Source organism: Branchiostoma belcheri, unplaced genomic scaffold, assembly GCF_001625305.1.
Source record: "Branchiostoma belcheri isolate BF01 breed outbred unplaced genomic scaffold, Haploidv18h27 scaffold2, whole genome shotgun sequence".
Taxonomy (NCBI): Eukaryota; Metazoa; Chordata; class Leptocardii; order Amphioxiformes; family Branchiostomatidae; genus Branchiostoma; species Branchiostoma belcheri.
Window position 1 is genome coordinate 617,681 of NW_017803490.1, and position 24,530 is coordinate 642,210.

At 43.1% G+C, this 24,530-nt stretch overlaps 3 protein-coding genes and 1 long non-coding RNA gene across 4 annotated transcripts; 2 read left to right on the plus strand and 2 right to left on the minus strand.

Annotated features, from left to right (window-relative positions):
• Nucleotides 1-897: 897 nt before the first annotated feature.
• LOC109468328 (G-protein coupled receptor 3-like) lies at nucleotides 898-4,387 on the plus strand. The gene is made up of 2 exons (XM_019766578.1): nucleotides 898-1,397; nucleotides 3,409-4,387. The coding sequence occupies exons 1-2, from the start codon at nucleotides 898-900 to the stop codon at nucleotides 4,385-4,387; spliced, it is 1,479 nt and encodes a 492-aa protein (XP_019622137.1).
• Nucleotides 4,388-6,637: 2,250 nt separating this feature from the next.
• On the minus strand, nucleotides 6,638-12,461 carry LOC109468329 (neuronal acetylcholine receptor subunit alpha-9-like). Its single transcript, XM_019766579.1, has 7 exons — nucleotides 12,439-12,461; nucleotides 11,918-12,118; nucleotides 10,107-10,247; nucleotides 9,199-9,395; nucleotides 8,457-8,571; nucleotides 7,486-7,717; nucleotides 6,638-7,089 (listed from the first exon to the last, which is right to left on the minus strand). Exons 1-7 carry the CDS (start codon nucleotides 12,459-12,461, stop codon nucleotides 6,931-6,933), a joined length of 1,068 nt encoding a protein of 355 aa, XP_019622138.1. The 3' UTR covers nucleotides 6,638-6,930.
• Nucleotides 12,462-12,617: 156 nt separating this feature from the next.
• On the minus strand, nucleotides 12,618-13,420 carry LOC109468766. The gene is made up of 3 exons (XR_002140148.1): nucleotides 13,213-13,420; nucleotides 13,037-13,081; nucleotides 12,618-12,719 (listed from the first exon to the last, which is right to left on the minus strand). It is a non-coding gene; the product is annotated as an uncharacterized LOC109468766 (long non-coding RNA).
• Nucleotides 13,421-17,786: 4,366 nt separating this feature from the next.
• Nucleotides 17,787-24,440, plus strand: LOC109468752 (kelch-like protein 21). Its single transcript, XM_019767080.1, has 5 exons — nucleotides 17,787-17,858; nucleotides 18,593-18,773; nucleotides 19,912-20,074; nucleotides 21,018-22,231; nucleotides 22,855-24,440. The coding sequence occupies exons 2-5, from the start codon at nucleotides 18,661-18,663 to the stop codon at nucleotides 23,336-23,338; spliced, it is 1,974 nt and encodes a 657-aa protein (XP_019622639.1). The 5' UTR covers nucleotides 17,787-17,858; nucleotides 18,593-18,660; the 3' UTR covers nucleotides 23,339-24,440.
• Nucleotides 24,441-24,530: the final 90 nt, after the last annotated feature.

Here is a 24,530-nt window from a genome sequence, read left to right on the forward strand (position 1 = left end):
AGGGAACACCAGCCTGCTACTACGACGATTATCAATACTATAGATGCTTAAAAGCTGTGTAACTTTGCCTAAAGTAGGATTTAAAAAGGCCAAGGGTTGTACGATATCTTTGAATCCGTTGACAGAGCCATTCAGGTTTTTGTGCGTGCACTTACAGTAATGTCGTACTTAATGGTGGTACTACGTACTGTGTAATAAATTCGGTAACAATGCATTTGTACGGAGATTAGAAAGTGACGTAAAATATCGTTGCCGAGGAGCACATTTGAAGCTGGCGCCGACACTAAGACACATTTCTCACGCGAGTGCAGCTAGCTGTCCTTGTAGCCTGGGTACCAAACCTTTGGTCGGCTTGGCGGTAATTTTTCGGCCTTTACCAAGCAAAGGCGAGTTATACCACGGACCTATCTCCAGCTGGTTTCCCTGTATCCGCTGACTTCCTGTATTACGCTTTGTCTTCTGTTGCCGCCGACTCAAAGTGAGCGAAGAAACTTAACCCCCCCCGAAGCGCGGACACTGAGGCCTGGTTGGCGGGCCCAAACGCTCTCGGCGCCGAAGGGATAGCGCTGAGCTCGCGGTGGTCTGGTTACCAGGCTGCTGTCCTTGCCGTAAGACCCTTTTTTCACGGTTATTTTAAAAATCCACCTGCACGCCAGGACGATGCATACCAGTGGGCATTACGTTATTCTTGTCATTCTCATCATTACGGATCGTTGCACGCGGGTAACCTCGGCTGAAAGGCGTGAGTTCAAACCGGGCAACTACTCGTCAATTTTACGTTCTCCGGAAAACAGCGACACCATTGCGATTAGCAACGCTTCTGAGGTAGGACAAAAAGTAGTATCAGACTGTGGAACTCTTCAATCTTTCCCTAGAGAGCAAGACTCTACCGATATCATGATCTTAGCCGCGACCATTTGCCTCGGTGTTTGGTCAGTCGTGGCGAATTTCCTCCCAGTAGCAGCTGTTATAAAGTACGACCAGCTACACACGCCTGTGTATATCCTCATGGCTAACCTGGCTACTAGTGATGTCCTCACTGGTATAGCGTTCGTGTTCGGGAGTGGCTCGACACTGTTCTATGTACAGACTGGCTGTGTTCCGCCTAAGATTATGTCACGGCTCATGTTCACGTCGATTTTTCTCTCTGGACTGTCCTCTGCGTACAGTCTGATGGCGCTAACGGCTGAGCGCTACTGGTTCATCGTGCATGGACTTACTTACGTCAACAATGTTACTAATGATAAGTGTAGGGTCTTGATCATGCTAGTCTGGACGTGGTCTGGGCTGTTAGCGATGTTGCCGATCTTCGGCTGGCGATGTGTAAGCCGCGTGGACGAAGGCTGCCTCCCGATAGGGGGAGGGTTGCCTCCCAGCTACGTGGTTGTGGTGCTGGTGTTCGTTTTCATCCCGATGGCGGCGATCATCCTCCTCAACATGGGCGTGCTGTGGTGTCTGTGGAAGCACGTCAACGCCATATCTGCTCAAGAAGCCGCGGTAGGCGCCCGACCTAGCATCAACAAAAAGTCAGCTTTTACCGTCGTCATCATCACGATCGTGTTCATGGTGGGCTGGCTGCCCATCTTCACCAGGATGGCCATGCTTACGAAAGACTACGTCTCCGTTTACAAAGTAATGGTCTTCATCGTGTTGAATTCGGCAGTCAACCCTGTCGTCTACGGCTTTCGTTTGCGGGAGGTCCGTCGCAGCGTTGCACGGCTGTTCGTGAACAGTAACGGACGCTGAAACTGTGTAAATTGGTGACTCGTCCTCGTCTCATGTGACTGTTAGGTAGTGTTATTACATATAACTAGAAAGGTAACATTTGCAAAGCAAATGTATGATGTTTACCTTCGCATATGGTCTGCTCTGTTAATTCTTGCTTAAACACATTCATATATATGGTGACAGCAGTCTAAATCCCTCCAGCTATAAAATTGCAACATGATGTAACCCAACACCAGTGACCATGGTGACAGACGTCTGGTTCTGGTCATTGACTTTTGTGTTTGGAACGGAAGAGGAAACAGAGCAAAAACAAAATGTTTCCCTTCGGTAAACATAACAGTAAGAGAACACCATGTACGTATATGTGTAACTTTATTACTCTAGTCCTTTTTGTGTCTGCTTAATTGTCAAGGAATAAATATATACCTTATAAGATTACCTGATTTTGCGCTTGGCTCGAACCCTGTGGCTGTGCCACACTAGGCTTATTCAAAGGTTGAAAGTGCTATGATAACCACATTACAAACACAGTTAAAGGTCAAAAGTCTCTTAGTCAGACCACATACGAACTCCTACTACTTCTATCTACTGCCCTCATCGAAAAATGATGAGATTAGTATAGTCTTGGTGAGATGTTGAAAGGTTAAGGCCCTTTTGACCATCAAGGATCACCATCTCCCGTCTGTAAGGCCGTGTTTATGTGAATTCACCCAAACCGCGATTCGGGTAACTCACATTCCTCACATCTGGTCCACGTGGCTTTTAAAACGTGCTCGATCACGATTCTCCGAAACTACATTCATTGTTGTTTGATGAAAACACGCTAGGTAGCGTGTCAACGACCTGCTTGCTGGTGCCCCCCCTCCCAGCGTATCTCGGCCAAATGCCGACGTGGTCCCGCCAGAGGCGGTGAAGCTCCTCCTAGAACGGACACATTATTTGACCATTACTGCATTAATGGCACTTAAAATTTGGTATTGCATATAAATAAAGAAATATCATGACCAAGTGAAGTCACATTGAAATCACATTGCGTTCAGACGCAAATCGCGATGCGGGAAAACCGATTCGAAACCACCTCTAGAAGTGGCTTGGGATCGAGGCGCTTTCAGTGTGATTTGGAGGGTTCAGACGGGGCCACTTGAAACCGGCTTCGGGGTAAACCACATGTAAAGCGCCTTGCATTTGGGTGACTTCACATAAACACGGCCTAAGATTCTGGTTGTTATGGCTACACATACCAGAAGTTGTTGAGTACTTTGTGTTGAAGTGGATCATGATGTATTTTGGGCTCTTCTATAGGTCTTACGAAAGGTCGAGGTTTGCCACTAAGGCGACACAATATATGGCTAATTACACAAGATACGTATACACCAAGTGACGTTCGGCGTTGCCATGGACACCAGTTGTTTTTAAGATGCAGCTCTCACGCTAGTGGTGTATTTCTCACTCTCCGCAACATCAGAGGGATTAGAACTCACGTATTCTGTACCTTTTGTTTGGTAAAAATCACGAAAGAAGGATGAATTACAGAGGTAATAACTACATCGGGGCGGTGTTGTTGATCCTACTGGTGACGGTTCGGTACGCCCAGATACCGTTAGCATCAGGGCAGGACATCGGGAAGAAGGCTGGCGACAAGGCGGTCACTGACAACTCCTCGGCGGGGAATACTAGTAGTTCGCCCGCCGACTGCAACACCGCGATGATGGGCAACCTCTCCGAGGTAGGAGAGAATTTCTCTTCAAACGCACCAGAATGTCCGCAGAGCCCGGGGGAAGCGCCGGATTATCCCGGTATAGAGTATTTCAAACCGATTGCAGCCGTTACCATCGGCCTCGGCCTGTGGTCCTGCGTGGCAAACAGCCTCCCGCTAGCAGCCATCAGCAAGTACGAGCATCTTCACTCCCCCGCCTACATCCTCATGGCTAACCTGGCCGCAAGCGACGTCATGACCGGTCTCTCCTTCGTGGTCGGGACCAGTACGACGGTGTACTACGTCTACGCAGTGGAGTCCCCCCTGTCCAAAACCGCCTCACGAGTCATGTTCACGTCCATCTTCCTCTCCGGACTGTCCTCCGCTTACAGTCTGATGGCGCTAACGGCTGAGCGCTACTGGTTCATCGTACACGGGATGACCTACATCAACAACGTCACCAACGACAAGTGTAAGGTCGTGATCGCGCTAGTCTGGGCCTGGTCTGGGCTGCTGGCGATGCCGCCCATCCTCGGCTGGCGATGCGACGAAGGCTGCCTCCCGATAGGGGGAGGGCTGCCTCCCAGCTACGTGGTTGTGGTGCTGGTGTTCGTTTTCATCCCGATGGCGGCAATCATCGTCCTCAACATGGGCGTGCTGTGGTGCCTGTGGAAGCACGTCAACGCCATATCTGCTCAAGAAGCCGCGGTGGGGGCCCAGCCTAGTATCAAAAGAAAATCCGGCATCACTCTGGTCATCATCACCATCGTGTTTCTTGTTGGATGGCTGCCCATCTTCATCAGGATGGCCATGTTCACCGACGACTACTCGGTGCTCTACAGAATGATGGTCTTCATCGTGATGAATTCGGCGATCAACCCTGTCGTCTACGGCTTTCGTCTCAAAGAGGTCCGTCGCGGTGTTGTGCGGCTCTTCGCAAACAGTTTTGGGAACGCTAACTAAATGGAACGTGGGGTCGTGTGGCGTAGAGGCAGCGTGCTCGACTCGGAACCAAGAGGTCCCGGGTTCGAGTCCTGACATGCCACCGATCTTGTGGCGCCCTTGGGAAAGGTACTTTACACGACTTTCCTCACTTCGCTCAGGTGAAAATGAGTATTGTCCCGTGTTGATGGCGGCATTGATATAATTTGAAAAAACTTGAGTGTGTCCCCACCACGTCTTGTGATTACATATTGGAATATACATTTAAAAAATGCATTTCAATCAGGCAATACCAGAGAAACACTAGTACTGTCGTTCACCATGTCGGCCAAGGCAATCAAGGAACAAAACTGAAACAAGAACCAGAAGCTAATTAAGAAACTCCTGAGCAGTACGTTGGACTTTTCTGATGATCAAATTGACAATCTAAACATATGCAAATGTACCAATGGAATGAAATTTTTCCGAGACTCGAACGAATAAAGAATCCAGCAGCTGATAATATGCAGATGACTAGCTGACAATTTCGTCTGATCAGCCATGTTCACTCAAAACAACGCCCCTCCCCCTTCCACCGTCTACAGTCTTGAATTCGGCGATCAACCCTGAAATTTACAGCTTTAGTGCCGTAGTGGAAAGGTCTACACGAATAAGTGGGGTCCATAGATAACATGTAAGTACATGTATGATTATGATTTATTTGTATGATGGCACAGTGTAAAACTACTTGCACAATATTAGAAGGTGATGTAAGATAGAGCGCTTTGCTGATGAGAATTCGTGAGAGTCACTCATAATGGTTGTAATCAAGATTGAAGCTCCTTAAATTGTGTCATTATGTAACTATAACTGTATAGAGGATGAAGCACACTTTGTTTTAGAATGTGCGGTATACAATGACATCCGGAAATCTTTTATTAGCTCCTTACAGTTAGAAAAGAAATTTGCATACTTGCCGAAAATAGAATTGTTCAAACATATTATGACATCCAAGCGCTATGATATAATTGAAAAACTATGTAAATTTGTTCATACATGTTTCAAAAAGAGAGAAGAGATCCTGTAGTTAGATCCTATAGATAGAGAAATAGCATACGAGTGTAACAATTGCTTCTTCTATTCTTGTTACCAAGTTATTTAACTTAAGTGCATTTGGCCCGTGTAGGGCGTGAACATGCAATAAAGTTCATTGTCATTGTCATTATTCATTAATGATGTATTCAGTAACTTTCAAAAGGCTAAAGACGTCAGCACTGATTTTATTTGAAAATTGTTGTATTCTGTACTCAGTGATTAACAAAAAACTCCTGTACACTGTAGTTGATTGAGCCGTTCAGGTTGTATAATGGCTACAGATTGAAGCTCCTTAGATTGTGTCATTATTCAGTAATGATGTATTCAGTAACTTTTAAAAGGCTCAAGACGTCAGCAGTGATTTCATTTAAATATTGCTGTATTCAGTATTCAGTGATAAACAACTCTTGTACACTGTAGTTGATTGAGCCGTTCAGGTTGTATAATGGCTACAGATTGAAGCTCCTTAGATTGTGCCATTATTCAGTGATGATGTATTCAGTAACTTTCAAAAGGCTAAAGACGTCAGCATTGGTTTTATTTGAAAATTGTTGTATCTAGTACTCAGTGATAAACAGCTCCTGTATACTGTAGTTGATTAAGCCGTTCAGGTTGTATAATGGCTACAATTACCAGTGTTAGGGAATCACCATGCTTATAATATTATGGTGGTGCCTTGTGGTTAAGTATTTGTTGCATCTCTATTCCTCAAGCAGATTACTAGTAATTAGAAAAACACGCTCACTGTGGTTTGTTTGTATGACTACACAATATATGACTATGTGGACAAGATTATATTTAGAATGCAGCGTGTTCGTAATGTTCTCGTCTGTTTAGATGGAAAGTCGACGTTATTGTTACACGTTTTAACATGATAATGTTCATTTGACATAAGAAGTTATCTGTATAGATCTTGTCAATATTATAGAGAGACGATATTGTAATGTCTTTATGTAAGATGGCACAAGGGTATACGTGATCATTAAATTTGTGTCTTTATATATCTTATGTGCTTACACTTTCAGAAGAAAAAGCTATAAAGTAGCTTCTGTTGAAAATGTTAATAATTCATTATTGTCTGTTCTATGAATCTATAGCCAGCGTAATATATGATAAGTAAGAAATGCGAAATGATGAAGATGACAGATGGTCATTGAAACGTCGGCTCTTGTAAACAAATGGTACGGTTGTGAATAAAGAACTTTGACATCGAATATCATTCATAAACCTGATGCTATTATTTATATACGGATAAAAAGATAAATCTCTCTATAAATGCATTACTACCAAATTACTGATCTGTCTCTAGACGTCAATACAATGCAAGGGAAAAGAGTTCAAACAATTTCGAATCTCAAATCACCCAATGTACATTCGTCAAATTCAACCCAATTAGTTACTTGTCCAATGAACTTCGAGTTTGGCCAAGAACACCCGTCGTCGTATTTTGTGCTGTCATTGGCAAGGCTATCATCACGTGATTGTAAACGTCATGCATACACTATGATGGAGCCGAGGACGAGGACCAATAGGAAGACGCCGAGCAGCAGCTTGTCGATGAGGACAGCGGTATTCTGCCACTCGTCTCTCACCAGTTCCTCCCGCTGCTTCTCCACCATCTTGTCCACCAACAGTTTCAACATGGCCGCCTGCAGTGTGTGAGGATAGAAGCAAAACTAGAAAGGTAACATTTGCAAAGCAAATGTACACTTTTTACCTTCGCATTTGGTCTGCTCTGTTAATTCTTACTCAAACACATTGCTATATATGGTCAGACAGGAGTCTAAATCCCTCCAGCTATAAAATTGCAACATTAGTTACCATGGTGACAGACGTCTGGCTAAGGTCATTGACCTTATTGAGTTGGAGAAGAAGAAGAGAAAACAGAGCAAAAACAATATATTTTCCTTCGGTAAACATAACTAATCTTTTGGGACGTTCTTGCATCTGATCTCCCAAGAAACATTGATTACTGTGCATTGAATACTAGGTAAAATGAACCCGATTCACATGACGTATTGTGCATAGGAAAATTCCTAACCCACCTGCTCCTCGAGTTTCCGTTGCATCATCGAGTAGGCTCGGGAAAGGTCGCAGCTCCTGTTGTCGTTACGGTCGAGATTGACTTCCACGAAGCCGAACGAAGTCTTAGGACGGTCGGTGATGACACCGCAGCCCTTGCGAAGGTTGTTCTGTTGTTGTTCTGCCTGGAGCGCTCGGACGCGTGTGTTTGGTGGGAAGCATGGGAAGACGATTCTCACTTTTTGGACGATTTTCCTGAAAGACAAAGTGATATGTGTAAAAGGAAAAACATGCAGTTTCATCTAAGCCATTATCGAAATATAATGGCTCCTATGGCATGGGCTTACTTCAATGGAATCTGCTAGTAGATCTAAAATTTGCTTCATAGGAATCTGCTAGTAGAATTAAATTTGCAATTGCTTCATAGGAATCTGCTTGTAGATCTTACATTTGCTTCATAAGAATCTGCTACCAGATCTTAGACTTGTTTCATAAGCATTTGCTGGTAGATCATAGGTTTGACTAATAGGAATCCACTAACATATATTTATAGGAATCTGCTAGTAGACATCCACAGAAATTCAAATCTGCTAGTAGAAATTTAAATTCAGATGACACAGTTGGCAGTGACAGAGTAATCTCCAAGCAGATCCTTTCGGTTTCAAGACAGTATCCAATAGCGAGAGGAGTTTGTACCTTCGGTGGCCGTACAAACTCCTCTTGCTAATGGTTACTGTCTTGCCACTGAAAGGTATCTGCTTGGAGATTAGTAAAGGATATTTACGGATTTGTAAAAGTAATCGTAAAGATATGTATTATATTTACGTCGTATTTAAGCGCACTGAAAGGTGGCGAAAATGCGTAATTTGCCTTTCATCGGCCTTTACGAAGTCGTAAAGTCTCCTGAAATATTTTCCCACCTTTTATAATTCTTTACATATTGCGGAAAGTTTGCTTAAATATCGGTTTTCGTGCTGTGAGTGTCAATGTTTACCTGAGCCATTTCGGCACAGGGGTGGGCTTGGGTCCGCGGAAGTGCAGGTTCAGCACCAGGACTGTGATGGCTGATGAGATGGCGACGATGCACACACTACAGCCGAAGAACTGACCTGGTAGAGACAGTTCCGAGCGTTAGTTTTACATGAAAGCAGCATAGATCATTCGGAAGACAACAGCTTCCTCATAAATTACATTTACACAGAAACAATGCTGTCATTTTGACCGTTGTTGTTTGGGTAAGTAACCCCAAACCTACGTCTTAACTCCAAATGAAGTTGGTAGTGCCATCGTCACGTGGATGTCAGTTGATCTGTTCTGTGATTTGAATTGTCCCATACAATTCGATTCTAAACATTCTTCGTGTCTAGACGTAGGGGTTTTTGCATCCCCATGCGCCCATCATTCCAAAAGAAACCGTGGAATACAAAACATTATCATGTAGCCACAAGGCGTTGACCAATCAGAAGGCTCCATTTGCCATTGGTTATCGGGCCGTAACCTCAAAAGGTGATCGGTTATTAGAATAACCGACCACTTTTTGGACAGTACCATTATACAGGGGACAGGGCTCACTTGGTTTTTTTTTCGGTGGTTATCGCACCTGACCAGGGATTATCTCACCATATACACCTCGGGGCGGGGCATTAACCCTTTATTACAACATGTACATGAGTCTTGAACATATAATGGAGTATTTCACAGCAGTACAGTAACATACGATGGAACAGGTTCCATACCAATAAGCGGGATGTATCGTGAGGTTGCCGGCAGACTCTCGGCGATGATCTGCGCGAACACGACCAGCGCCAGCAGCATGGTGATGCCGACCGACAGTTTCTCCCCGCAGTCTGACGGCATGCAGAACACCAGCAGGCCCATCACAGCCATCATGGCGCACGGGGCGATCACGTAGAACACGTAATACAGCGACTTCCTGGAACGGATGTAATTATGTAATTAGTTAAATTTTTTGAATAAGGTCAATGACCAGGACCAGACGTCTGTCACCATGGTAACTGGTAAAACACGCAGTACAGCGACTTCCTGGAACGGATGTAATTATGTAATTAGTTTAATTTTTGGAATAAGGTCAATGACCAGGACCAGACGTCTGTCACCATGGTAATTGCTGCGGTCACGTAGAACACATAGTACAGCGACTTCCTGGAACGGGTGTAATTATGTAATTAGTTTAATTTTTTTAATAAGGTCAATGGCCAGGACCAGACGTCTGTCACCATGGTAACTGCTGCGGTCACGTAGAACACGCAGTACAACGACTTCCTGGAACGGATGTAAGTGTAATCTTTTAAATAAGGTCAATGACCAGGACCAGACGTCTGTCACCATGGTAATTGGTGCGGTCACGTAGAACACGTAGTACAACGACTTCCTGTAAGCGATGTGATTATCAATCGTAATTTTAACCGTTGATTGACATTAAGGTCAAGTTGACAAGTCAAAATGGTCTCCTTGCAAACTTGGACGAAGTGAGTCCACCTACACTGAGATTATGCATTCTAAATGCCAAAAAAATATTAAATCAAATCTAATTCGCAAAAAAAAACCGCAAAAATACGAGGTATTATTTTTTTAAACTAACCTTGTCTCTAGTTTCCCAATTCTCATTAGTACGTTTGCGTACCTGCGCATGGATATGTGGAAAGTGACATCAGGATAAGGTTCGGGACAGCAGGGATAGATCAGCTCGTTCCTCACCGCAGCCAGGTCCAACAAGTCCCACTGCTCGTTCAGAATGAAATTACTGCTGTCACCTTTGGCATTCCTAAAAAAAACCAACCCAAACAACAGACTGACTGAGATATGCTTTCCTAACACCTTTTTCATTAGAATGCCTTGACCCTTATATAGGCTAGAACTTTCAAGTAAGCCATTGGCTATACATTATCGATAGAAATCGCCCAAGTGCTTTAAGTCAGCACGGTGGTCAAATCTGGGCTGCAAAGTTCCCACATGTCATAGAATCCGAACTGTGTTCGATTGTGTTCGATCTGGGCAATTCGAATCGAACCCGCGTTCCATTTCGGGGTCACCTGCGGTCATTTACTATAAAGCGGCAAAACAAGCCCTTCTGCCTGAGTGCCTCCCAATAGATAAAAAAGAACACTTTTCTATAGATACAAACAGTTTCCTGGACAGTACATGCCCGCTATAATTTTTGGCGGGTATGTAACATGTAGCGAAGCTACTGTCGTATCCTTGGGTGACCTTGAATACTGTAATGATTCTTTACACCAGTATGAATAACACAATGCACACTTTCTGGCGATATGACATGTCTCCAAAACTCGTTCAAACCTGGAAACATGGAGAGTCAAGCATACCCCATTTACGGCTCAAAATGACTGTAACGGTTGTCCCGAGAATCGTGTTTTAGGGATTTTTGAAAAATGGCCTCAATTTTTAATTATGGGTAATTTAGTGAGAAAAATGTCAAAAAATGCCATTTTTTCACCAATATGTCGACAAAAACTAGACTTAAAATCAGAAATTAAAAAATCCCTAAAACACGATTTTTTATCTTATTCCTAGTCTGCGAAAAATATAAAAATTGCGGATCTGGGGTAATATACGTATACGTAGCCAGGTTTGAACGATGTTTGCCTAAAAACGTGACATGACTTGTGCTCGGAAACCCGAAAATAATCGTCTTTCTGAGCGAAATTTTTAAAAAATCAGTGATTTAACATAAAAAGCTAAAATCTAAAGGATGTTAAGACGATAGTTTCATTTAAATTTGACGAAATTTACCCCTGAATATTATTTGCTTATTTTCAAATATTTTACGGGTAGTCCAATACAGGCCAAAATAGCGTCTTGTAACCCGATACCTTTTAGAACGCGCCTAGCAATGGGAAAGAATACCGTAGTGACAGACCGCCGTGCAGACGAAATCCTCCTTCTAAAATGCACTTGATACTGAATTAGCTACAAAATAGTGTTATAGACAATGTACTGTTGAGTTGGTACGTCAATGTGCAGAAAATCATGTTTTTGGCAACGGCTCTGGGCCGGAGGCATTTATTCAGACAACGGTTACAGGGCATTGATTTAATTTATTAACTGTACTAACAAATATACAACCAGGACTGTCCAACTAACCAGAGGCTATTACAAAGAGCTATCCCTCGTAACAGGACAATAAAAATTATAAACAATTAACAATGTCGGTTACAATTCAGATACATTAACATACTATTATCATATAAACATGTGGCGTTGACCAATCAAAAAGCCCCTGTTTCATATTGATTATGACACCATAATGTCACAGTTAGCATGATACAAGTATTGCAAAATCATCCCAGGTGTGCATTATCGCTACGCTCACTCGGTGGTTTTATTCGGTGGTTATAGCAACTGACAAGGCTTTATCACACCATATACACCTCGAGGCGGGTCATTAACCCTTCATTGTGACATTCAGGGTCTTACCGGTTGGTGATGTTGACCTTGAAGCCGTCGTAGGTCCAGGAGCCGAACTGCAGTTTGCAGATCTGTTCATCATACGGGAACTTATAAACGTTCATCTTACAGGAGCTGACCATGGTGACCGGATACAGCCACGTGACGTCACCGGATGACGTAATGATGGCGTTGGTGTTCGGGATGTCACTGGTTTCGTCGCCTTCGATTCTACGCAAGGATTCAAGGGATGGATGAATTTGGATAAGTTCAGGAAGAAATTTCAGATTTCCGCACTGACTACACGCGCGCACACACACAAACACACACACACAAACACACACAAACACACACACACACACACAAACACACACACACACACACACACACACAGGTGAACATGTCTGTCCTTGGTGCTGAACACCATCCACACACATGTGAACATGCCTGTCCTTGGTGCTGAACACTATCCACACACAGGTGAACATGCCTGTCCTTGGTGCTGAACACTATCCACACACAGGTGAACATGCCTGTCCTTGGTGCTGAACATCATCCGCACACAGGTGATCATGTCTGTCCTTGGTGCTAAACACTATCCACAGACACACACGCACACACACACAAACACACACAAACACACACACACACACACACACACACACACACATTTGCACACAAATGAATATACAAGTTTGTGTGTTATAGATCTATTTCAGTACCTGTTGTACAGAACAATGTCTGGAGTCCATATTTCCGCGCTGGGAATCCGGATACTTGAGGCACCTCCATACTGGGTCTCATTCCATAGCAGATTCTCATCCTGCCAGTACTTGATATGGCAAAAAGGTAGATGAGATAGATGTAACAGACTACTTATATTTGTTTTCGCATAACAGAATAGATTCAACGACAAACCTCTTAGGGTGAAATAAAGTCACCGCGAAAATAAATATAGAATACAACACGGGGTATTCCGTATCGCCCGAGGTATCGGCCCGACCGCGGGTCGGATCGCCATGGAAGCGTTCGATAACGGGTTCCGGACCGGGCCGTACCGCAAAGTACGGCCCGGTCCCATGGGTCCGGAACCCGTTATCGAACGTCTTCGCGGCCCGGGTATGATATAAACGTATTTACAGTACTCACCAGTCTCACCCACAGGTTTGTGACAATCTGCTGGTTCTTGGCGTCCTGCCAGAAAAAAAAAATCTTTTTTGAGCTCACCTTTTTTTATAGTACAAGGCTAAAATTTCACACGTATAGATGATACATGTCTCAATAGAAAACATGCATATTGAGAAAGACGACCACGCTATTGATACCTTCAAAAGTAACATCATCCTAATCCCACATAAGTCTTACGCTTGATAAAGGACGGCCCAAATGAAGCCCGTAACGTAAGCTACACGGTATTGTACGGGGAGAGGACATGGGTATCTTGCCGCTAATAGCCTGGTATATCGATGAGGGGGTGTTACGTTACGTCATCTAGAAACGTAGCTTGGAACTCCCACAATGCCACGGGGTGTTACGTTACGTCATCTGTAAGGTAGCTTGGCGCTCCCACAATGCCCCGGGGTGTTACGTTACGTCATCTGTAAGGTAGCTCGGAGCTCCCATAATGCATCTGTCATCCTTGAGCTGCTTCGCTCAATACAGACGGTACACGGGTTTGTAAAACGAGCTTAGCTCTTACGTTTGGTGTTTGCATTTTGGATCCAATAATAAGTCTATTTATGACCCAAAACAACCCCTCAAGGGTACGCTGTTTACAAAAACACGATGTTTTTAAAGGCATCCAATGCAATTAGCATACGTGTATCAGTATTTGATACTTAAGGCTTTTAAAACTGCAGAAACAAGCCCCAAGATGAGTCCTTTATTTTCTGAGTGGTACCTTAAAAATCAGCCCAATTTACATTGTCAAAATACATTGGGATAGTGTGGTATGTAGATAAATGACCAGAATATTGGCTTTGAAAAATCGGGTTTTCAAGCCCTAAAAACTGCCTTTAACGACGCCGATGCCATGTCATTGCGCCTTTCCCTTGTAGATGGAAGAAGAGGGATGGGCTCTACCTTCCAATACCGTGCCTTTACACAGTGGATTAACAATCCACTGCCCTTAAGGCCTCAAAAGGCTTTGGGGACCCTTACTTTACATTTTACCATTATATAATATTGCTTACAATCTTTTCGTTGTGATCAGAAATTCATATACTAAAGGAAAATACCGCATCATTTAAGATTTAAGTTCTTATCTAGTAGTTTCAGAGGCAACCTATAAATACATCTTAAATCCTGCTCTGCGTGCATGCGTTTATGTCTCCCATGATAGCTTTTAAAGTATGTCATCTTCAAGATATAAAGTACCTCACTGAAATACCCCAAGATATAAAGTACCTCACTGAGATACCTCAAGATATAAAGTACCTCACTGAGATACCTCAAGATATAAAGTACCTCACTGAGATACCTCAAGATATAAAGTACCTCACTGAGATACCTCAAGATATAAAGTACCTCAATGAGATACCTCAAGATATAAAGTATCTCAGAAAAGCGTCCGAGGATACTAGATACTAGTATCTGTCCACTCTACCTTCATGTCAAATTTAAGGCCATTTAGCCTCAAAATGAAGAACTTGAATCCATTTAACGAAAGGGCAGGACTGAAAAAGGAGGAACATATGAGGGAAAACAATATATTTCATCCATACCACGGTATGAAGGGAAATATAAAAAGATTTTTTCTCACCACCCGGTTGATCTGTGCGAGTGAGATGTCTATGGCCACGGTGACCGGCGTGCTACTCTCTAACACTGGCCGAGCTTTGGAGACATAGTTCCGCAGCAAGTTCGTGATCAGTCGGGACTCGTCGGAAATCCCGAGCACATCTGGTAAAGTTAGGCGGATGGAAAAATATCTTTAAAAAGTGGAACGATATCATCTACATGTGTCATTTGTTACAGCTTGTAAGACCTAATATTGTTGCTTATACTTTAAACAAGTGTAAACTATGTTAATATAGTAGGATTTCTATCAGGCCGATCTATATACACAGAAAAACTTTATAACTTGACTTCAAAATATACATCGACTGCGTCGGAACCATTTTAGCATACGTTTTCTTGAGAGAAATGATACAAACATGGAATAACCTATCATATATAACAAGCTGCTTTCCGACCAAGCAAACAACAGCAACTTTATCCCTATTTCACGATTCACATTTCCCGACATTTTCGCCTTAACGCTGGAAATGAACCTTACCATCACGTCTGTGGAAGTCAACAGTCCACGGTTTTTAAATATACATTAGGCAAGTCGTGAAAACTTACCTCTCCCAAGGCAAAACACAAGCAGGCCGACGAGATAAATGATGCTCCTCATATTTCCGCAGATGGCCTGAAACGAAATGTCAACCACCGATTTAAGGATCTAAGACAACATTTTACGAAGCAGGACAGCTGAATTTTGTGCGACACATGCGTGGCCATCTCAAAAATGTCCTCACTTAGTTTGATGATCGCTTAACGAACCAGACTCTTACTAAATTTTGCAAGGTACGTCCGACTAACAATGCGCTTGAGTCCTCTTTATAAAGGCCATACTCAAACATACATCATTCTCCAAAGACTTAAGCCTCCATAGCGTGCCAAAAACTGTAGGTTTTGGGGGTCTTCAGTGTCTTTGGGTGCCTTTATGTGCTATTTTCTGATTGCATATAGACAACATAGCTGGCCTCGTTGAATTACCCCCGTTTTTTTAATTGGGCTAATCAGAAAACAGCCGAAGACCACCAAACCCCCAGTTCTATAAGCATGCAACGGAGGCTAATCAGAAAACAGCCAAAGACCACCAAACCCCCAGTTCTATAAGCCTGCTACGGAGGCTAATCAGAAAACAGCCGAAGACCACCAAACCCACAGTTCTATAGCCCTGCTACGGAGGCTAATAGAAAACAGCGGAAGACCACCAGAAAAAAAACCTGGGCTAATCAGAAAACAGCCGAAGACCACCAAACCCCCAGTTCTATAAGCCTGCTATGGAGGCTACAAAGACCTTACCTGTGATAGAATCTTCAACTTAAGGGTTAGAAATCCACTGCTGCTGCCGCGCGCTTCAATGTCCCACTACTATTTATTACTCTGTGATCAATCTTAAAGACGATATAGGCAGGTCCTTTAGAAGAACTGGTTGTTTTGTAACCTGAGGCATAATGTGGGCCACCGTCATAGTAGCTTTGTGCAAACATCACCAGTGTATCGCCCACTCAAAAATAGGTCTCAATACTGCTGCATTTTGTTGGCAGTTTGTAAACGTTGTTTATGAAATAAACATGAAAACGTGTAAAATAAACATGTTAAGGGCTTAGACGAGTTTGCATGCACCTTTGGTTAAGTGTTTTGCCTCAAGTACCGACTGTAATACTTTTAGTACTTGCGCGAAAACTTTGGTGAGGGCCTGCATGTGGGAGAAGTGATTACGAATTACGCAAAATTTCGCCGCCGATTACGAATTACGTTAAAGTCTCAGAGCTGATTACGACTTTAAGCTTTGCGGCTAATGTACTATTACGGATTACGTTAATTTTTGGGGAGGCTAACTACGGATTACGACGACTAAAAGGCCTGGTTACGCCTTACGAAAAACGGCATGCAGGCCCCCTTGGGGCTTTGTGAGATCCAGTAACACATTGCTTATCGAGCTGTGAAACATAAGACCAAACCAGATACTGAGATAGCAAGCTAAGGTAAAGCTGAGTCATGATTGATGCTTTTCTAAATAACTAATAGCAAGGTTCTTTTTTCCGGATTCAGCCATCCTATGTCACCCCTCTATATTAAAGTGTGTTGGGCTCTTTTACGTGCAAAGGTTTTGACGCTTGAGGCTTATATATACGCCACTGAAGCGCAGTCAAAATAACGACATTTTACAAGTAGAATGTCAAAATATACCTACCCTGGGTACCAGACAAGTTTCGGGCCGCTAGCCGTTTTCCTTCGGCAGCCAGAAGCCCTTCGCCGCCTATCTAAGTTACCGCTGCGGTGAAGTTGAGCCCGTGGGGAGTACTAGAAGCAGATACTGAGATAGCAAGCTAACGTCATCCTCAATTGAGGTGAAGCATGATTGATGCCTTTTTAAATAACTAATAGCAAAGCAGCGCGGCTTCTCTATGGCTCGTGTTTTCAACCATCTTAGCTATGTCACCCCTACTCTTCTCTATAAGTGTGTTGGGCTCTTTTACGTGCAGAGTTTTCGCGCTTCAGGCTTAGTACGCCACTGAAACTCTGCCAAAATATACCGCTGGCCTATCGCAAGGATATAATGCACTTGCTTATCGTTTCCATCCGAAAAAAAAGCTACTTCAGTCTGAGAATCCCCTGTGCAAGACATCACGTGTATGTGAGAGCGCGGTGTAGCTATACTCGTACAATCGTATGCCGTCATATAATACCCCGTAGTCTTAGTCTTCTAGATACTGAGACAAAACCCCCTCTGTGGCATAATGTCATGATTTCCTTGTCACAGGGAAGGTAAATCTGAATCCAAGTAGATAGCATACACGGGGGAGAGGAAACCGCCTACTGTTACGCGTCCATTGTCCATTGAGTTCCCTAAAAAAAGTCTTCTGAGGCGCAATGTTTCCCTCCCCACATCTGCTTGAAGTTGAAGCTCATACAACCAACTACATAATATACATAATTACGGGTACAATATCAGTTCTTTAAAGTAAAAAAGCGTATTGAACATTTGGCCTTACAGCTTGCTACATAGTCGACGTAACTGCTTGTGCATATCAGTCTGTATATTAAAAATGCCTGAAGTGATTGTTTCGAATAGGCCGTCGCTAACCTGTGGCTAGCTTCTTTCTGCTCCGAATCGTCTGCTACTTTCTGTCCATTGCAGACGACGAAAAAAAAAATTATGAGAGACGTGCAAGTGATACAAAGTTGAATACAGGTAAGAATACATCGTTTTGGCCTGACTGAGGTAGCCACCTAACTTCTACAGGTCAATAATGGTATAGTTTATCGATGCGGTAGTTTAAATTGAAGCTGTAACATTTAGTTTTGCTAAGGTTTTCTTTGTTTTGTGTATAGGTGGGGAGGGGGGCATGAGACAAGCCTGGGCAAGTGGGACCGTTTTCTGCCCAGATGTTCTTCATATAATTATATACCGTTACATCATAAGATTCTTCTTCCCTATCTTAAAAGCTGAGCTTTCTACCTGTTATTAGCTAATTAGCTTTTTTTCAATCTGACAAACCGTTTTGTTGTCTTTTTTGTTTTGTTTTGTTGTCTGTTTTGTTGTCCTTGCTTATGGTCTCCTCACTGGCTAATTTGGCATTTTTACTTACCATCGTTTTCTCACAAAGAAATTTAGAAAGAACTGTAGTTGTACTGAATATTGATACCTGGGTACAAAAGGTTTATGAACATGATCTTATGGACCATATGGATGATATTATCACATTTTATTGCCCCAAATGTAATTATCTTTAAAGTTATAATATAAGCACTTTGGTACAAGTAACTGCAATAAAAGTATGATTTTCATGTGCATAATGGTTAAAGCTACAAACGTACGTTTGCACAAATTGATATCTACTAGTTATCCGTAGTTATTAGAGAATAACTAGATTTTAATTAGGCAATTGGGTTATTCTCTAATAACTACGTCTATTTTTCTGCTAGACGTGGACTCTTGCTAGTCTTGGTGCTTGACCAGGGCTTGACGTACGGTGAGACAGTACAGAGCCACTATGTTGCGACTAGAGGACACCACAAGTCAGGCCGAAAGGCTTCTACAGACACTTCAGGACATGAGACAGAAGGAGGAACTAACAGACGTCATACTGGAGGTGGAAGGACGCAGGTAAAGTATTCTAAAATTTCTAAAGTATTCTAAAGTGCTCTTAATTTTCTTCATTAATTAGGGGACATGGTGCGATTTTGTTTTCATCTTGTCCCTCATATATATATCATGAATATCAAACAATGCCAGGGATTATTCTAGAAAAATTTAGCATGAGGGAGCAGATCGCAAGCGTGGCAAGGAACGAAGCGACCGAGGGGGGATTTTTAATAAGAGTAACACAGTTTGTAATGCTAGAAATAGTAGAATGCATTGTTGTATTGTTTTCACATCTCTACTGGAAAAAGATAGGGTTCAATTTGAAAATTGATATGAGGGAGCTGGCTGGTTACATGAGGGAGCAGCTCCCTTATTCCCCTGTTTAGAAAAACCCCTGAATGCTGTGTATCATATCAACATTAACAACAGTACTTAAAGGCATCCAGTGCAGTTTTTAGGGCATGGAAACCAGATTTTTCAAAGCCAATATTCTAGTTACTGAGTTGAAACTACACTATCCCAGTGTATATTGACCCTCATGGAGCAAAAATACCCAAAATTCTGATGAACAATCGTCACTGGAAGGGCCCTTGGTTGATTTGTAGGGTATCTCCCATAAAATAAAGGACTCATTTTGGGGCTTGGTTCTCCAGTTTTAAATACCCAAAGTATGAAATAATGATTGAAATGTGCCAATGTGAAGCAGTATGTGTTAATATCACAAAGATTGCCTTATTGAGAATATTTCCAGTTTTGCTGTCCTGAAATTGCATTGGATGCCTTCAACACAGTGCTTAACAAATTAGCCTGGAATCCATCCTATTCTAGCTCCAGTTTTCTCCTTTTATTTCTTCCTTGCCAAATGTTTGATCATGAAAGTATCAAACTTCATGATGGTAAGTGGTAACATCAGTTGTGTTAGCTAATTCTCTGAGGCAGAGGTACTTCCATGGTATAAATATAGTCTCCCCAGGACTCTTTTTCACGCTGAATGAATAGTAGAAATTGGCCTAAAAAGAATGTAACTGGCCAGGGGAATTGACTGGCCATAGAGCGTCCAGTTTGCCTGCATCTATGGTAAAGCTTTTTACGCCCCTGGAACACTTCTGCCTCTGAAGAATGTTGCTTGGGTTGATGTTTTCGCTGTTCTATCCCACAGTTTCCCCTGTCATCGTAACGTCCTGGCAGCCAACAGTCCCTACTTCTCAGCCATGTTTGCGGGAGGTCTGGCAGAGTCCAAACAGGACAGAGTCACCATCAACGGCATCAGTCAGCACATCATGGGACTCATACTGGACTACTTCTACACTGGGATACTGGAGGTAGTGCTACATGTACCAGTTTGCTGGACCGCGATTCCATACTTGTAAAAATGTTTAGGTTCAAGTCCAAAAAAAACTAAAAGTCAAGAACCAGTTCTAGTTTTATTACAAAAAGAACGCATGTCACATACCCCTTTTCTTTCCAAACCACCTAAAACCCTTTCATAAATTGCAAAATCTGTGCTGCAAAATGAAGAAAACATTGCAATCGGGCGTCGTCAAGTGTCGGCCTCCATGTTATGTGGCCAAAGTTTCACCCAGACAACATTGCAAGGTTGCCTACATGCAATTTTGTATATGCCATGTGTTTAGGTCCTGACTTACAAGTCCGAAACTGATGAACCTAAACATGTGTTTAGGTACACAGCACTAAACAGGTGACTATCACCTCTTAAAGATAGCAAACCTGAGACCAGCAGTATTCTCACACTCACACTTACTACCTAGTTTATCGTCTGTTGTTCCCCCTCCACCCGACTGAAGATTCTATTCTACTCTACTCTACTCCTGACGCTTATTTGTCATTATAAGGTATTAGGTTTCAAAGACTCATACTAAACTGACAATAACAGACTTAATTGAAGGTTAGACATCCAGCCTACCTGGATTAATAAGATATGCCAAAAAGCAGTTACTCAAGCAACTGGATATGATTTTGGAAATGGTCAGACGTTTCAGCTAGTATCCACTAGCTTTCGTCAGTGACTGAGAGACCAGAGGAGAAATGCAGATTTATAAGCACAAACTTTTGATTGATATGCAAATAAGTGAAGACAATTTTTTGAAAGTCCAAAAAAAAAAAAAAAAAAGTTAGACATGTCAATACAAGATGGTGCAAATTAGTCACAAAGCTCCTACATTGTGCAGTTTCCAACATCATTATCCAGTTGCTTGAGTAACTGGTTTTTGGCATATGGATTACAGTCACTGTTTTCTGTGCCAGGTAATTGAAGATCAAGTCCAAGAGTTGTGTGCAGCAGCATGCCTCCATCAGTGCGACCAGATTCGGGAAGAATGCTCCAAATTCCTCCTCACCAAAGTCTGCGAGACCAACTGTGTCGGGATGTTTGCCTTCTCCGATATGTACGGTATGGAAGACCTGAAGTACAAGAGTCAGAAGTACGTGGAACTACATTTCAAGACTGTCTGGAACACTCCTGATTTCCTCCAGCTGCCTCAGTGCCAGATAGCTGAACTTCTGTCGCTAGACGGGCTGTATGTAGACAATGAAGAAACCGTTCTCGAGTCAGCAAAAAGCTGGCTGAAAGAGTCGCAGGAACGAGAACAGTTTGGTCTCGAGATTCTCAGTTGCATCCGTTTGCCACACCTCGGCACAGATGCCTTGAAAAGGGTGAGCGAATTCCTTGGTGTAGAGCAAGAATTTGTGGACCTGGAGTTGGAGAGGCAAAGCCTGTGTGATGTGGATACTACAGGACAAGCAGAAGGAATAAACGAAGGGCCAGATACAGACTCAGACGCAGAATCAAATGCTCAGCGAGAAGACACAAGCCACCTTGTCAGCCAGTGGGTACCTCCAGCCTGTAGACCTCGACTTGGAACAAAGTACAAGGAGATGATTATATTCCAGACAAAGTTGGTCGACTCTGACGGCAACCATGGCTTCCCTGCTTACGAACCGCGTTCAGGGACCGTGTACGCTCTTAACTCTCAGAGGGTCGGTACATACATGCTGAACAACTGGGAGAGTACCGACTACATCGTCCATAGCCTGGTAGCTACGCCAAACTGCGACCTGTTTTCGCTGACTTACATCGACCCGGAGACATGGGATCACGGCTTACCGCTACACGTTCACTGTTTAGTTCGTACCAAGGGAAGGAGGCAGCTGTGGCGGTATCATGGTTACGCATTTGAGGATGAGAACTTTGACCTGAGATACTCCGCCCTGGCGTACTTGAATGAACACGTGTACACCGTGAAACTTGGACTGCCGGACGACCGCTCGCAAACCTGGCACTGGCTGTACAGGAAGAGCATGCAGGACATGATTGGTGTGGAAATCGCCGCGCCATGGAAACGAAGACACTGGGGGGACCAGTTCTGGGAGAAGTTTGAACAGTTGCCAGCGCAGCGCGTCGGGACGCTTGCAGCATGTGGCGACCTGCTGTACTTCATCGGTGACACCGTCTTCTGCAGGTGTGTGTGGTGATTGTGTGGCGTTGGGTTTGTGGCGTCGGGTGGCGTAGTGGTAGAGCGTTTGACTATCCCAAGTTGTACCAGGGACATGTCTGGACATGCGCCTCAACGTTGTGCCCTGGGAAAGGCACTTTAGGCCACAGCAAGTAAATTTTATGGATGACATCTTCCGCAGACTCCAAATCTAATGTTTGAAGTGTCTGAAAAAAAAACAAGGCGGGTCGAAAAAACAGGGTTCCTACATTCTCAAATTTTGACTCAATAATAGTTTTTGTACAAATGGTGTTGGTTCAGTGAGAACATCACATATACACAGCCAGCATCACGTATCACTGCATCAAAGTAAAAAAAGCAAAATGTTGAATCAGAGTCTTTTCTTGTCTCCTGTCTTCAGAGTTATCTGTCATTTGCGTTCCGGCATGGCAACAGACATATTTGCCCATTTTCGGCATGTTGACCACTGTCAGAGGGCACTATTCGTGTACTATTTGATTGTTTGTGATTATCGATTGATTCTTATGTGATTGTAAACCCTGCATCAATTCAGCGCTATAAAAGGTTGCGATTGCACGGGTAATGTTTGACTGATAAACCATTTATTATTATTATCATTATTATTACAGCTGCGATCCTGACACAAGAACCGTCACCCCGCTAACCCTCCCACCGGAGCCAATCAGCAAACTGGACGAACGACCCGTCCTAACCGCGTACAAGGGCTTGCTGTACTTCCTCAAGCACAGGACCACCACGGACCGCCTGCCGACACTACAGATCTACGATCCAACCGAAGGCAAGTGGCGGGTAGGACCACGCCTTCCCCTGTTGTCCAACAAAGTCCGTCTCTTCATCCTACAGTTGGTCGTGTATGACGGACAGTTGGTCCTCATCGTAGGGACCAAGGAAGGCTCCTGGAGCAGTCCGGATGATTATTCCTTCCAGATCTCGTTTTTCAAGTATGGCGCGCGGTGCTGGGAGCAGGCAGACATCGACCCTCCACCGATTGGGAAGTACTTGTCTGATGAGGTTCTACCTTTCAGTGTGAGCTGTGTAGTGGCCAAACTCATGCCAGAGTCACTAGAGTCTGGAGAAAGGTTCCTACTGTGAACAATACATTAGAATCTTTCACAGTTCTATCCAGGTGTTGTTTTTTAAGTATGGGGTGCGATGCTAGGAGCAGGCAGACATCGACCCTCCGCCGATAGGGAAGTACTTGTCTGATGAGGTCCTACCTTTCAGTGTGAGCTGTGTAGTGTCCAAACTCATGCCAGAGTCACTAGAATCTGGAGAAAGGTTCCTACTGTGAACAATAGATTAGAATCTTTCACAGTTCTCACAGTTCTATCCAGGTGTTGTTTTTTAAGTATGGGGTGCGATGCTGGGAACAGGCAGACATCAACCCTCCACCAATAGGGAAGTACTTGTCTGATGAGGTTCTACCTTTCAGTGTGAGCTGTGTAGTGGCCAAACTCATGCCAGAGTCACTAGAGTCTGGAGAAAGGTTCCTACTATGAATGTTAGATCAGAACCTCTGGCAATCACAGTCAATGGGAAGCAATTGGCCATAAGATGATTATGCACTGTGATAAGTTATTTTCATGATGATGATGAATGTTTTATTTGGCATAGAATGACTTGCAGCCTCTTGTTTGAATTTAGCCTGAGTGCCATCCGTTTCGCAACACTGGAGTGAAAGAAGCCCAAGTTAGTCTTAATTGTAGATTCATGACAACTGTTTTTAAGACTCATTCTAAAGCGTAATGTTAACATTTAAGATTTTTAGGACTAAGTAGAAGGCCAAAAGTGGTGGCTGAAATCTGTAGACTTGAAAAAAAGTTGAAGGCTAGTTGTTCTATCAATGTCTGTGCCAAAAATGATATGATTCCATTATTAGATAACTACTCTATTACTAACATCAGATTTAATGACTTCTAGTATTAGTATTAAGACAGTAGTATTCTTGTGTTTATCTATTTCAATTTTTGTTGATTTTCAATTTTTTTATTACTCTTAGGCTTATGTTATACAATGTATGTATAAGACTTCTGCTAGGTTAACATTTCATGTAAGTATGTTATTCTACTTCTGTCATTCTTTTTACTTGAGTTTTATCTAGTCAAGTATACTGTTAGGAACAGTAATGCAGGAATTGCTCTCTTAAATCCTTATTCTTTAAGGATGTCTGTAGATCTACCAGTACAGGGTTTCATATAGATATTTAACATTGAGATATAAATCTGACTCTTAATGAATATAAGAGTCTTAATGAATATAAATACATGTAGTTTGTATTCACAAA

Excerpts from the sequence above, each read along its gene's own strand:
- LOC109468752 (XM_019767080.1), top strand. The coding sequence starts at position 18,661 with ATGTTGCGACTAGAGGACACCACAAGTCAGGCCGAAAGGCTTCTACAG. Across the intron at positions 18,774-19,911 it reads CTGGAGGTGGAAGGACGCAG|TTTCCCCTGTCATCGTAACG; the intron begins GTAAAGTATTCT and ends TCTATCCCACAG. Across the intron at positions 22,232-22,854 it reads GGTGACACCGTCTTCTGCAG|CTGCGATCCTGACACAAGAA; the intron begins GTGTGTGTGGTG and ends TTATTATTACAG.
- LOC109468329 (XM_019766579.1), bottom strand. The coding sequence starts at position 12,461 with ATGATCACCTGTGTGCGGATGAT. Across the intron at positions 12,119-12,438 it reads ATCACCTGTGTGCGGATGAT|AATCGAAGGCGACGAAACCA; the intron begins GTTCAGCACCAA and ends ATCCTTGCGTAG. Across the intron at positions 8,572-9,198 it reads ACGATACATCCCGCTTATTG|GTCAGTTCTTCGGCTGTAGT; the intron begins GTATGGAACCTG and ends TGTCTCTACCAG.
- LOC109468328 (XM_019766578.1), top strand. The coding sequence starts at position 898 with ATGATCTTAGCCGCGACCATTTGCCTCGGTGTTTGGTCAGTCGTGGCG. Across the intron at positions 1,398-3,408 it reads TACGTGGTTGTGGTGCTGGT|TTCGCCCGCCGACTGCAACA; the intron begins GTTCGTTTTCAT and ends GAATACTAGTAG.